This window comes from Chiroxiphia lanceolata, chromosome Z, assembly GCF_009829145.1.
Source record: "Chiroxiphia lanceolata isolate bChiLan1 chromosome Z, bChiLan1.pri, whole genome shotgun sequence".
In the NCBI taxonomy this organism is placed as follows: domain Eukaryota; kingdom Metazoa; phylum Chordata; class Aves; order Passeriformes; family Pipridae; genus Chiroxiphia; species Chiroxiphia lanceolata.
In genome coordinates this window covers 34649399-34664563 of record NC_045671.1, presented here as the reverse complement: position 1 = coordinate 34664563, position 15165 = coordinate 34649399, and the positions used below count along the sequence as shown (strand labels likewise).

General features: G+C 37.1%; 1 protein-coding gene across 8 annotated transcripts in view; it reads right to left on the bottom strand.

Annotated features, from left to right (window-relative positions):
- The window catches only part of VPS13A (vacuolar protein sorting 13 homolog A), a 102699-nt gene that overhangs the window by 47292 nt on the left and 40242 nt on the right, over window positions 1-15165 (bottom strand). For all 8 annotated transcript variants that reach the window (XR_004354829.1, XM_032676945.1, XM_032676946.1 and 5 more), the window contains exons 28-41: window positions 14919-14978; window positions 14690-14840; window positions 14106-14222; window positions 13920-14023; window positions 13308-13475; window positions 12699-12997; window positions 11763-11910; window positions 10798-10948; window positions 6873-6997; window positions 5867-6036; window positions 5061-5281; window positions 3648-3880; window positions 989-1081; window positions 133-489 (exon numbers count right to left, since the gene is read on the bottom strand). Coding sequence is in view for 7 of the 8 variants with exons in the window: in XM_032676945.1 (XP_032532836.1) it covers window positions 133-489; window positions 989-1081; window positions 3648-3880; window positions 5061-5281; window positions 5867-6036; window positions 6873-6997; window positions 10798-10948; window positions 11763-11910; window positions 12699-12997; window positions 13308-13475; window positions 13920-14023; window positions 14106-14222; window positions 14690-14840; window positions 14919-14978 (2397 nt within the window). In the remaining variant the exon portion in view is untranslated. The remainder of the gene's footprint in view (window positions 1-132; window positions 490-988; window positions 1082-3647; window positions 3881-5060; window positions 5282-5866; window positions 6037-6872; window positions 6998-10797; window positions 10949-11762; window positions 11911-12698; window positions 12998-13307; window positions 13476-13919; window positions 14024-14105; window positions 14223-14689; window positions 14841-14918; window positions 14979-15165) is intronic.

Below are 15165 nucleotides of genomic sequence, written 5' to 3'. Positions count from 1 at the left end.
CTTATCTGCAAGAATTTAGTCATTAAATATATGGGTTATTTTACTTTTCTTGCCTAAATAACATGTATATAGCATTTAGATAATAGGGTTTAGCATGTTCAGAAAACTTTTTTTTATTGTAGAATTCCTCACCTCTAGCTCAAGACAAGAACGTAGGTTGATTAGAGTACTCCAGTTCTTGACTTCTCCAACAAATGAGGATTTGGCAAGAAGCATTGGTACAGTTCTGTGCCCAACTCCAGCTTCAAGTGTTAGAAAAACAGACTCTATTTTAATTTTCAATGACTCTCCCGTGGGAACTAGTTCAGTGGTTGTGGTTTTATCTTCATTTTCATTTGTCTCTTCAAGAAACCACATGTTTAGATTTTTTATATCTTTCTTATTCCACAAGTCTGGAGGAATTTGACTAATCTCTTCTTCTGTTGTATCTGCAGTTTGATAAAGGGCTGACGTAATAGTAATTACTGTGTTTATGATTATTGGTGAAACCTACAAAAAAATTGGAATAATTGGAAATGAGAAGCTAGTACAGAAACAGCTACTTCCAGACACAAAAGTACAATGAATATGTTACACTAACAAAACACTTCTATTTTCTACATGACTCTCGTTTGAAAATGCATTCCTTTCCACAAGCTATAGTTCAATCTGTTCAGATTGTCAACCCCTGCCTTATTTCCAGATGGAAGCTTTCTAAACTGCATCATCCAATGATCTATCTGAACACTTCAAAACTTGTATCTCCACATCAGGTCATTTTATAAAACACAGATTCCAGCTGCGAAGCACAGTGACACAATTATTCAATTTCAATTTTATTTGTTTTGGCATGCTAAACAGGTAGGTGACCTGATGAAGAACAAAAATAATTCCCCACATCAGTCAGTCCTGATTTTATTTTTTTTAAGAAACATGTGCCAAAAGCAACTTCATAGGCTGCTGAGGAGGAAATAGCAGAAAACTAAAATCACAATTAAGGTCTACCTACTTTTAACGTTAGAGATTTAATCATTAGATCAGCTGTCTGTGGATTAGTACCTGACTGTTTCATTTCAAAGAAGAAGTCACAAGGCTGTAATACCTATACAAAAGAGTAAAAACACATGTTAAATAGTGAAAAAAAAATCTGAAAAAACATATAATTTAAAGTAATACATATAAGTACTGAAAGGAAGTTACCATTATTTGGTTCTTCAAAATTAAGAGCAATCTGAACACTAACAACATGAAGAAAAAAAACCACAAGTATCCAGAAGCATCACCTCAGCCATTCTCAATCATTAAAGATTCAAATGTCAGCTACAGGAAAATGCATTACACTTCAGTAACTCCACTCCTTAGGTAAAGTCTGCAGATGTCTTCAAATACACTGCACCATCATGCCTTTGATTTTTGAGGAGAACCAGATTTTCAGTTAAGGGTAACACATCAACAGCACAGATACAGTATTCCTGGATAAACATATAACTGTTTGAATCCCAATTCCAGCTTTATTTTGCAATGAGTCCCTGCATCCTTTTACTTGCCAAAGTTTACCAAATCTAAGGTAACTCTATAAGCAAAATCACAGTGCTATGTGATTAACAGAACACTTAGATATAGTTAGACTCTACTGATGCTGTATTGATGTGAAAATTTGCTCTCAAATCCCTACCTGAGAAGGTAAGTCTTTCAAAAATTGCAATTTCAAACCATACTGATTTTTGCAGTCTTCCGTGACGTCAGTCTGTATCTGAATCAGGCGTCGGTGGCGTAGAAACACCCTGAATCAGTTCTACCACACTTTTCCCAAATGAGTTTGAGCTAACAGAATTTGTTGTCCATAATATTATTTTATACTCTCTTGCTCAAATTACATTTTTTAATTACATTTTTTCTTATTCTTTGTTACAGACAGGAATGAAAAATAACATATTCTTCTTTAAAGCAATGGACATGTAAGAAATGCATAGAAATAATCTCATCACTTGTGCTATTCTATATCCAAAAGCATATAGATATAGATATCTATATCTATATCTATATCCTGTCTATCTGGGGAAACCTATTTGGCATCTGGATGTGGCACTAAGGGATATGGTTTAAGGGTGACTGTGGTGGTGCTGGGTTGATGGTTGGACCAGATAATCTTGAAGGTCTCTTCCAATCTTGATGATTCTGTTATCAGAAGGATGAATTCATCCAATCTGATGTTTTCCCTAAGTATAGGCAATATAAAATCTTACTGTCAACACCACCCTTCAGCAATCTTGCAATATTCACATAACCTAATATCACTTAGTTTCTTTCCTTTCTTGACCAAAGGTAGCCATGGAATCTGTAATCTTCTGATTACTTTCTCAGACTGGATTGTTTACAGAAAACCTGAGTTCATAAGTTTGCTTACATGCATGTTTTCAAAAGGGTGGTTATGTGGCTACCTGCAGCGAAAGTCTTTTTTTTTTTTTTTTTTTTTAAATATTCCACTCAAGAACATTCTGAATCTTTCAAGGAAGGTACTGTTTAAGTATTTAAACTAGTGTCCTCTGAAGTTTTTTCCCTATCTATAGCACAAGCATCCTGTCAGATACAGGTCTTTTTCTCTGTTTCTACAGTCTGAGATGAGGTTCTGGCAGAAGATATTCCTCTAAGAGGGAAAGCTTGGTGTGAAGCCTTCCAATTGCTTTGTAGAAAGAAAGCCACATTTATGCCACATTTGCCAGCTATGGATATGGAAATCAAGTGACATGGCATTGTGCTGTTGCTATCAATGGAAGTGCATCGCTTTCTCAATGACTAGATTAACATATCGGTGCAATTAAAGACTTCTACCTAGGAAGTTAACTCAGCTGCTACTATTCTACCTGAAAATGAGTCCCAGTCCTCTGTACTTATAGCTTTAGTCTTTCCAGTGTTAATTCCATAAGTAAGCAAGCATTAACAGAGAGCTGAAAAAGACTCACAAATTCATCAGTGGTCTGAGTAATGGGTAACAGTTGGATATACTGTCAATTTTAATTTTTTCTCTGATGCAACAATATCATCACAGAGTTAACTGAGGTACATGCCGCTGTACAGGTAGAAAAGCTGTAAGAAGCTCCAGGAGTCAATGCAATTCCATCTAGTTAGTAACTAACAAGTCTGATTCTGTTGCCAAAATGTAAACACGCATCTTCAACTATAACAGATAATTCCTTAATACAAAGGAATTTATGAACAGCATATCACAATTAAACTATTTCATAATATGTACTTCCCATTCTCTCTGTGACCCTGTCCTTCTCTTTCATAACTACTTGATGTAAACTTTCAGACTGAAAGACTGAAAGTATTCCAGATTTACTATACTGCATTTGAAATAGTGTAAACTTATAAAATTCTATTTATTTGGCTTACACAGGATATGAGATATAATTAACATTTTACTCCTTGAGGCTCTTCAATTTAGCTTGTCATACAAAGCAAACATCAACACCACAAGACAAAGATGATGTTTTAGGCATATCAGAAAAAAATAGAATAAAATCAACAAAATGTTAGCCACAAAATTTTACTCATCTATCTGTGGTATACATTTTAACAACAAAAGTTTCAGAAATACCTTGTATTTTAGCTTGTATAAGTTACACAGCATCTTTTAGATACACACTGGATGTTTGTAAACTCACCGTAGTAATGTTCCCATTCCTTTTTTCTGGAATAAATGGGCATGCTTTCATTTGTATGTCTTTAACAGCAGCTGTCATGTTGTACCTTTCAGGGCTATTTTTAATGAAGACCTCACACTGTGTTGTAGCCACCAATGCAGGAGCATCACTTCTTGTTAAATCAGCCACAAACACAATCTCTGGATTTTTAATAACAATGTTCATCTCCATTGTAGATACAGGCTGCACAGGTGCTTCAAAAACATAAATTACATTAGTTTAATTGTTCAAAGGTTACATTTTAATAATTTGCATCTCTTTTTAACTTACATAGAAGTTCTAAAGATTTAGTGATAAGATCTAACATAACTGGTGTCAGCAAATCTGTAGATCCCTGCAACTGGCTGGGATTTCTAAGATCTTTGCTGGAGGCACAAAACCATTAAAGATCTAATTACTTTCAGATACAAAAAAAGACTCCACAAAGCTTCTCTGTCAATATCAAAAGGACTTTAACAGTATCAGCACTGTTACTATCTCTGACAATAATCAGCTGACAATTAGCTGATATTGAATATCAGCTTTATTCAATACCTACATCAGCCAACCATGGAAGTGTTGAGCACGTTTTTTACTCTCTGGAGTAGGAAAACCACATTTTCCATGGGATAATAATGTAGCACTTACTGATGCTTGATGTAACCATTTGCAATAACAATACACTTTCATATAAAACTTCCTTACCTGTTTAGATTTTCATCATCATCAAATAATCACAACAGACCTGGTTGAGGTGGACACAACCAAGATGTTTAGGGCACAGTAAAACAAAACCAAAAAAACAGGGACTTGCTTGGTCCACCTGATGCAAACTACCTGAGGCCTGGAAGCATAAAAAGCCTACTTCCTCCTCTTACGCTCTAATTGACCAATTTTTGATGTCAGATACTCAACCTAAAAGCCTGTCTTCTGATGTAGGGAGAAATGTGCATCAGTGGACAAGTGAAATGACATTTCTAGGCAACAGTATCAGGCAGGCTGATTTCATGTGTAAGCCTAATATAATATGGTCCATCACTCTTCAGAAGGATGAAAATTATGACAGCGATAATCGTCCTTATTAACAAAAGAAAACAAGCCTAAAGAATGCCAGCTGTAACTGTCCTTTTCCATTTTATTTTATTTCATTTTAAACATGCATCTTGAAGTACTTCCTTTGTCTGGTAAGACAAGGCTTCATTTGGAAATAAAGACCAAAGGTCATGAACCTATTTCCATGAGGCAAAGAAAGCAACACAGTTACAAGAAGCTGTTCCATACATATAAACACAGGAAATAACATAAAAGGGGTATTGTATTTTTTTTAAATAGTATTACAACGCCAAAATTACGTGCATATTTAAATTCAGATTTTAAACTATTCCCAGTATATACCTTGGTCCTTTAAAGGTAATGACTGTTTGAGATTTCTCTGTGCAGCAGCACTTTCTGCATTAGCCTTTAGAAATATATCTGCTACAGTAAGTAGAAACTCCATGCTTGCACAAAGGTATATCTCTTGAACAATCACATCAAGAACAGTGCCGTCTCTCCCCTGTTTGTAGCTTATATCCACCATAACTTTCTTTTCAAATCCATGTTTCATTTCCACCATTCTGAAAGACAATTAAGGTGGCATTTAATGAGACAATAAAAAACCAGCCACAAATACTGAAAAACATTCAAGATTCTCATCTAGCAATACATTAACAAGAGTGAATTTAGAAAGTAATACCAATAATTTTAAAACATGACCAATAAAAGCATTAACATAAATTTCATATAACTTTAAAACTAACTGGACTCTCATACGCTGATAACGAAAGGTGTTGATAACTTTAACAAATCAAATCATCATAATTCCTTGTTCACATATCAAAAGTACTACACTGACATTTGTTACTACTCATGAAAAATAATCCTAGCCTTACTTAAAAATTCATTAAAGTAGAAAGCAAAAATTTTTCAATGGACATTTCTTCATTTCATATTTATAGTTCAGTTTATTTCATTTATTCATTTATTAGCATTTATATTGGTCTCTCACAAAGATATGTGGAACAAAAAGCAAGTAAGACATGTAAGTCTACAGTAATAGGTATGCTGAAACAATAGCAGTTTTAACAGAATACTAATAAAATGGAACATTTTTAACTATTTGTCAAATTCCAGTAAGCAGTAATTCATGTCAAATCACAGACCTTGGTGTAGCCTTCTGGATTGATTGTCTTTTATCATCTAATGTACAATTTGTCAGTTTGACTGAAGCATTCATTGAGCCATCTGATAACATTTTCACAGCAGCTGACATCAAAACTAATTTAAGCTCTGCAAGCTTCAAAAGGTCATCTCTCTGATCCAAACTGGTAACCTGTTTAAATCAAATGTTTGTAGACTTCATTACAGGTAGGGAAAATAATATACTGGTGTGATATACAGTTTTATTCTAATAAAATTTCCAAAAATAATATATTAAATGAGTCCACTACTCATTCAAAAGACAACCACAACAAATAAAACACAGAGAAAACTTTAACCTTCTACCATCTTTCTAAAGTGAGCTTACATTAGTGAGAGAGAGACAATGTTTACAAGAAAGTAATGCAATTTTGGTTTCTTTGTATGTAAAAACACATAGTATATGCAAAGATGTCAATTAAGAAATTAAATTTTGTCTCTTATGACGATGCAGTGGTTAACCAGATACTGGAAAATTGTTCATAATCTAAAATAATATCCAATAAGTCTACAATAAAATATTACCATTTCTCAGAAATCTGCTGTAAATTTAAACCAAGATGAATATAAATGCATTCCTACTGTAAATACAAATCAAAAATCTCTCTCCACAAAAAACCCAAAAATTATTTGTGTGTCTGTGTTCACATGTGTATGTGCAACTAATGCATAGGCTGTGTTCCTCTGCATTTTTTTCTTCCCAAACTGTATTTTAAACTAAGATAAATTTCCATCAAATTTTTACTCAGATCAGAGAAGATGCCAGGTATTATGCCAGTTATTCTCTTTCCTGTAGTATCTGTGAAGTGATTTAGCTAAAATAGCTGTTTATAATTTCCATCACATTTGTTACTATTGCTAGAAAACACTTTCTCTCCTCATAAATTAAACTATTCTTGTTCAGAATTTCCAGGACTCCAGGCAACCTTAAAGCTGTTGCTTTCTCTTAGTAACCAAAATAATATTTACCTGTTTTGAATTTGGACTATACAACACTAAAGTCAGAGAGTCGAATTTGAAGTCCAGTTTTAGTGTTGTTTTTATTTGCACAGGTGAATGCAATTCCACAACAGCTGATGTCACAACAGTTACACCTTTCAGAAATCAGAAAAACAGTTAACGCTAAAGAAAATTACCTGGCCGCAAACAAGGAAAAAACCAAACCAAAACAAAACATCCTCACTAATGACCATGAAGACAACAATTTCCCTTTTCTTCCACATGTAAATCCATCCTCACTTAGGATTTGTTTATCATGCTTTCTGTAATTACTTTTCACAAAATCACACACACAACATTTGAGAATATAAAACACTCCCCTTACATATTCTACATGTGATTTTTACCATCTTTAAGACAGAAATATACAATTTCTCTTAGTGTAGTATGGTACTCCTTGCCAGAATGTTACAAAGAATACAAACTTACTTTCATCTTCATTTGTTCATCTGCCACATTTTTGCTTTTCACATTTAATACAGGAATTCAACGAAAGCTGCTTTTCTTAATGTAGTGGTTAGGGTTAGGGTTAGGGTTAGGGTTATAGTGGTTAGTGTTGTAGTGGTTTGGACTTTGTTTTCCCCCAGAGGATAAGAAAAGTGGTAGACCCCAAGGGGTGGAAACCCCTGGAAGTTTTGAATTTCTGTCCAATGAGCGCTCCTGCAAAAAATGTAAACATATCACAACCAGACCGGAAGAGAAGAGTTGTAGTTTTTGGGTTAGAAGAAGGTGGCCATGTTGTGAGCCACGAGGAAGGGGCTCTGAGCCCCACAGGGGGGGCTTTGGCCCCCCAGCCCCAGCTGGGCCTGTGGGGACCTGGAACAGCATAATGCTGGGCTAGGTGCCTATAGTTATGCTGGGAGATGTTTTTTCTCCATCGTGGGCAGTGGCCGGAGAAAGCAGCAGCCGGCACTGACCAGAGAAATGGTGGCAGAGAGCCAAGACAGATAAGAACTGAACCGAAGAAGCAACAAAGACATGCAGCACCAGAGAAGGGACTCCTGGAAGGAGACCTGAGGGAAGGAGAGTCAGCAGCTGAGTTCTACAGAGTTCTTGGGGGTAAGAACTGATACCAGACCCCCCAAAACTCCTTTGAGACCTCCTGGAAGGAGGAAGTTGATAGACTCTTGCTTGAAAGAGCCTTGAAGTGCAACATGCACTGCAGAGAGGAGCTGAGAAGCTCGGACGTCCTGAGAGCTCAGTCAGGACGGAGTGGGGGAGGTTGGCCTTGAGGGCCCTCCCTTGCTGCAAGCTACAAAGAAGCTCGCAGCCTGAGACAGGGCACAGAGGCCCTGCAAGGAGCTTGAATCTCCTGGAGATACCAGACCGTCACGAAGACCCCCTGTGCTTCGTGATATGACGTGGTGAAGCGACCTTTGTCTGGGGTGAACGCAGCCCACGGAAGACCCCTTTGCCTGAATCAAGGGGCCGCGAGGGAGAGTTTGGATACCTCCCTCGTGAGTGCTGGCAGAGATCCAGCTATCAGCTGCTACAAGAAACAGAAGAGACAGAGAGAGCCTGCTGCCTTAGAAGATGCTGCTGCTTAGTGACTGCTACTCTGAAGAAGCTGCTGCCCTAAGAGACTGGAAGGGATCTGTCCTTCTTTCCCTCCTGGACTTTTATTTGGAGGGGAGAAGAGATCTGATCCATTGTAAATACTTATGTCATGGTAGAGATAGTTGTAGTCGTGTGTATAATGTATTGTAGTATTTATTTGTATAGTCATTGTAATATATTCCCTTTCCCCATTCTGAGTCTGGTTGTGTTTTGTCTGGAAAAAAAACCCATCTCACATTGGGTTGAGATGTGGGAGGGGGGATGGAGCTAGGGAATTGGAATTTGGGCTATCTCAAACCATGACACTTAACTTTGCCTTTTTATTTAGTATGTGCTGAACAGTCTATGTGCAATGACATGTATTGAACTTTTAGGGGTGCCATAACTATGACAAGACAAATAGATCTAAATCTGAACAGCAATAGAACCAGCACACATAAGAAAAAGAGTACCATGGCAGCTTTCTAAAGTTGGGATGTTAACCACATTCAACCAACAGAGTTGTAAGCGCTGCCTCACATTATGGTCAGGTGATGGAGAGCTGCATTCTGGAGGCCATCTCTGTCTGCATGAATGACAGGGAAGTGATCAGGAGTCGTCAGCATGGATTCACTAAAGGGAAATCATGCTTGACCAACCTGATTGCCTTCTATGATAAAACAACTACCTTGATGGATGAGGGGAGAGCAGTGGATATTGTCTACCTCAACTTCAGCAAGGCCTTTGACCCTGTCTCTCACAACATTCTCACAGGTAAACTTGGGAAGTGAGGCCTGGATGAGTGGACAGTGAGGTGGATTGAGAACTGGGTGAACAGCAGATCCCAGAGGGTCATAATCAGTGGCACAGGATCTAGTTGGAGGCCTGTCACTAGTGGTGTTCTCCAAGGTTCAATACTGGGCCCAGTATTGTCTAATTTCTCCATCAGTGACTTGGAGGGGCAGATGCCTCCTCAGTGAGTTCACTGGCGACACAAAGCTGTGAAGAGTGGTTGATACCCCAGAGTGTTATGCAGTCCTTAAGGAGAACCTCAACAGGCTGAATAAATGGGAGAGAAGAACTGCCTGAAGTTCAGTAAAGACAAGTGCAGGGTCCTGCTCCTGGGGAACAACCGCAGGCACCAGTACAGGTTGGGGGCCAACATGCTGGAAAGCAGCTCTGTGGAGAAGGACATGGGGATCCTGGTGGACTGTGAGCTGCCTATGAGCCAGCAGTGTGCCCTGGTGGCCATAAAGGCCATGGTATCCTCAGATATGGAATTATATCCAATTGGTGGCCGACTGGCCAGTGGAGTTCCCCAGGGCTCAGTACTGGGACCAGTTCTCTTCAACATCTTCACTGATGATTTGGACAAGGTGATCAAGTGACCCCTCAGTCAGTTCACAGATAACACTAAGTTGGGTTGGACTTGATGATCTGCTGGAGAGTAGGAAGGCTCTCCAGAAGGATCTGGACAGCTGAATTGACGAATCAAGGCCAACAGCATGAGGTTCAACAAACCCACGTGGTGGGTCCTGATCCTGGGTCACAGCAACCACATGCCACACTACAGGTTGGGGGGAAGAGTGACTGGAAAGCTGCCCAGTGGAAAAGGATATGGGAGTGCTGGTGGACAGTGGCTGAACATAAGCCAGCAGTGCATCCATGAAGGCCAGTGGCATCCTGGCTTTGATCAAAAATACTACAGTCAGCAGGACCAGGGAAGTGATACTCAGCCAGCACTCAAGGAGAGGCTGTACTTTGAATCCTGTGTCGAGTTCTGGCCCCTAACAACGAGAAAGACATTGAGGTGCCCCAGCATGTCCAGAGAAGGGTAACAGACTTGGTGAAGGAAGGATCTGGAGTGCAAGTCTTATGAGGAGCAGCTGAGATAGCTGGGGTTGTTCAATCTGGAGAACAGGAAACTCGGGGGTTTTGTCACTCCCTACAACTACTTGAAAGGAAGTTGTAGCAAGATGAGGGTTGGTCTCTTTTGACAGGCAACTAGTGATAGGACAAGACGACACCGGCCTCAAGGTGAGCCAGGGGAGGTTCAGGCTGGACATCAGGAAGAATTTCTGCTCACTGGAAGGTGGTGGAATTACTGTCCCTGGAAGTGTTCAAGAAATGACATGGATCTGGCACTTAGTGTTGTGGTTTAGTTGATATGGTGGTGTTCACTCAAAGGTTGGATTCGATGATCTTGGAGGTCCTTTCCAACTTTAATGACTCTGTGATTCTACAGTATTGTTAAATACAACTGAATCTGCCATCCTTTTATAAATGCAATTCCAACAAAAGTAATAAACTGATAATAATACCTAAAAATGCCAGACTATGTAATTTTAGAAAATATTACCTGCAGGGTGCTGTGAAGTACCACGCATATCACTACAATATCTAGTTGATTCTTTCGGTTCTGGAAAAGATGTTGACGCACCAGAGCTTTCCCCTGTATTTTCATTTAGTGTCCTCAGTATTGTGGTAATATCTTCCTGACTGAGAATTAGCTTTAAAAACAATTGGAATTAAAATCAGAATTACAACTCAGTTCACGTAGCTTTCCGTAACTAAGATGTGAGTTTACAAGTAAACAGATAAATTAAATTAATCTCATATGAGTCTCTGTTTAGGAGACTAAAGACCAAGTAAAACATTTTTCTCAAACTCACAAAACATTTATGGTAATTTCTAGAAATCAGAAGTCAGTCACACATTATTTTGTTTTCATCCAAAAAATTTCTTTACCAACTTTTACAGTTTAGAAACTAGAACATTAGATGTACATATGCAGTTGGACTTCCAGTCACCCAAAACTGTTATGTGCATTTAGTCACAAGGTAGTTTACATTAATAGTTATGAGTTCTCTTTCAAAATCTGGCAAAATGGCTTTCCTCATACACCTGACAACCTTTATATTTTTTAATGTTAAATTTAAATGAACACATGCAATAACTCAAATTCAGGCTTGTCATGGGTATGAATTCATGCTGCTATTAAACAAAACAAACCCCAACTTTTTCCAATCCTTCTTTGAAAGATACTGACAGGTAAAAGAAGGCTATAACAGCACAAATATGTTTTAACTAATAACAGTCATTTACAGTACAAAGTCTCCCTGCAGTATCACAGATAAAACACAGAACTTAGATTAGAAAAGAAAGCTATTCACTTCCTTTCCCCCTATCAAGCAACAAAATCCACTCTACATCTACGTCTTGAAATCAAACAACCTAACAAATGAGCTTGGACTTTAACAGAGAGAAAAATAAATCCATTTTCCTCAAACATTCTAACAGTTGACTTCAGAAATGAGTGCTTACATTCATAGGCTTGAGTCGGCCAGATATTTCAATATCAGGAACTTCTTTATACCACGCAGCAGCTAAATTTCGTTCAACAGCTACTTCCAGATTGACTGGCTGCAGCAACTGTACTTCTGTTTGCAAAGAACCTTGCTCATAGCAGGATCTGTGAACAGAAACAAAATACTCCCTGTTTTACATATTTTGCTTACACACTCTAACAAACACATTTCTGTACTTCCCTAATGTTTTTAAACAGTGCTGTGAAACTGTCTTTATACCACTCTTAGTAGCTCTAGTTAAAACCTTACTCCACCAACTAGGCATCTTTCTTTGTCAGGGAGGAGACATCAGGCACCTACCAGGCACACACCACATAAACTGTTGCAAGTTAGGACATTTTACCTGATCTCCAGTGGAGAGCAATTTCTTCTTTCCTCAGTATTCTTCAACCGTGTTTGAAAAGCCCCTTCCCCCTTCCCTCTCCACTCACCAATCCCTGCATCAACAACCATTTTCAAACAGATTTTTATGGCTATCTGACTTAGTACCTTTCCTGCTGTGCATAGCTTGAAAAACCCATCAAAATAACCAGTTACAAATGGGTATAACCTGTCCCAAAGTAATGAATGATATATAAGTCTATGCTACTAAACATCATATCATGGCTAGGCTTTGCAAACGAAGATTTAGGAAGGTTCTATCCACGTTGCTACTAAACAATTTTGCCTATAAAAACATTTGTTTCTATTTAAAGATATGTAGATTGCTATTCTTCCTAAACCATACAATTTTATTGCTTTTAAAAAATATTAGTTTGCTGTTATATTTCAAGATAATAGTGCATCTGTCAACCACCAACCTTTAACTATTCAGCAACTCCTCAAAGCTCTCTATCTGAAGAAGAATCCCAGAAGCATTTAATGAATTTTAAAAATACTGACATTACATTACCTGTATAACTTTAGTTCACTCAATTTCACCGTCATAGAGTCAATAACAGGTGGAACATTATAACACATTCTTGTTTTAGCGATAAAGAATTGGTTCTTCACGGTGATAAGACCAAGATCAGCCACCAGAACGTTCTCAGACATTGCTGATTGTGGAATTATTACAACAGGTGCTTTAATGTTAATATCTAGTGCCAAACGGGAACTATGCTCTTTTACACCTGTAGCTGCTTTCTCTGCTGCTTGAACAGTTGCTTCAGTAAGAGCTTCCTTCGCAGCTTGAAAGTTATTTACAAATGCCTAGGAAAAGAAAACAGATCTTGGAAATTAATTACTAAGAACTGCACTACTTCAAAAACACTAAGAATCATAGTTATTCTTAAGAGACTGTTTCTCCTACACACTTTTTCCAAATCCTGTAATAGGATAATCTTTCCTCAAATATGATAAACTATGCATATATATATATATACATAAATTTACATACTAAATATTTGGAAAATTATAATTATATTTGGTAAGAGCAATGATCACTCCATACGGAATCCTTTTCTGGTTCTGACAATGTTACTTGAATGCTAAGAAACAGTATCTGGGAAATTTAACTTACCAAAATAGATGAAACAAACTTGTTGACAAAAAGTACTTGAATACACCCAACAGTTAGATAAATACGATTGTCAACAACATCCATATTTGAATATGCAACGTCCTCTGTAGTATTCACATATGATATCATTCTGAAGTTGAAGACTTCTTTTTCTGTGATGTACAGAGCCTTAGGAAGACAAAAATACATTAACTCTACTCTACTCTAAAAACTTACATGCTGAAGAAACTTAACTCACACTCTTATGACATTTTTACCTCATATATCTCAAAAAGAAATGAAAAAAAAAATCAAATTTAAAAAATCCATTGAAATAGCTGAAAATATTCAGTTTGAATCTCAGCTTGAATAATTCTGTTCATTAAAGTCAACAGAACAAGAAATGTAATGAGCAGCTGGGTATTACTGGGTATCACAGTTGCACAAATTAATGTCAGCCTAATAATTACTGGTTGTGGGAGTAAAATCAATGTGTCTACAGAGAATGCTGCTCCCACCAAATACATAAAACATGATTGAAAAAAGTCACAGCAGAGAGTTGAGTCCATAAGAAAGTTCAATTTAGCATCAATATTCCACTCAAAAAAGTCAATGATACATGCAAATGCATACCTTTTTATACAATGCTGTCTCATCAGAATCCAAAATAATGATGTTCTTCAATTTTGCAGTCACTTCGGTTGCTGTTTTCCTCATGATCACTTGGCTATCCAGACCTCAAAAAACAAGATATACAAAATCTATAGACTGTTCTGGTTACAAAGTTCTGTATCTTCGTGACTAAAGTTTTTCTCCTACCTTCAATGTGAATTTCAGCTATTCTTTGTTTTTTCTCTCTAATAAAGATACTCAAACATGATAAATCTGCACAGATATTGAGGTCAATAACATCTTCATACTTCAATTTTTTTGATGCTGTGGGAAACACAAAATAATAAAAGTTACAGTTTTTCCAAGAGGAGATTTAATATTTTAGTGTCCCTTTGAACTGCACATAACGGTAAATAACGGTAAATAACGGTAAATAACGGTAAATAACGGTAAATAACGGTAAATAACGGTAAATAACGGTAAATAACGGTAAATAACGGTAAATAACTGTAATGCCATCAAAAGCCTTAATTCATACCTGGAAAAAAAATTTAAAAATTACAATTTATGAATTTTTTATTTGCATCTACTCAGTGCTTCAAATACACAGCAAAGGTAAGTCTCAATCTCTGTGCCAGAAAACTATACATGGATAAGCATATAAATCCCAAGCAAAATTTCTCATATCAAGTCATTAACAGGTTTACTAAACTAGAAAATACATTTGTTTTCTTCTTGCTTATGTGAAGAGAAAGGAATGAAAAGGGGAAAAATATAATAAAGAAACTCACTTAATTTCTTAAGAACATCCTTCTTCTCCTCTATTTTTTCAGGGACTTCTGCAACTTTAGTTTCTTGTTTGGGTACAAGATTATTCAGATAGTTCATAGCATTCAGCAGAGCTTCAGTATGCAAATGAACATCTAAAGAGGAAAAGTTCACCTAGAAGAACAACTTTTGTTTATCCAATATGCCTGTCTCCCCACTCTGAGAAAACTATGTTAAAAAAAGATATCATACCTTTATTTTCTGTAGAACATTCTGATAGGTAGTTTTGAGTTCTGGTCCATTAATATCAGTCTATTCCATCAAAAGTGCACACAAAACAAATAAAGAAAACAGGAGAACTTTGGAAATTTCATTAGAGAGAACTTATTTTCAAAACTACTACAACTTAAGATGTACAGATTATTCTGTTCAGGGAGCAGACAAACTTTGCACATGACACTCAAGATGCTAAAGGCATAAATAAGTGAGAAGAACCTTC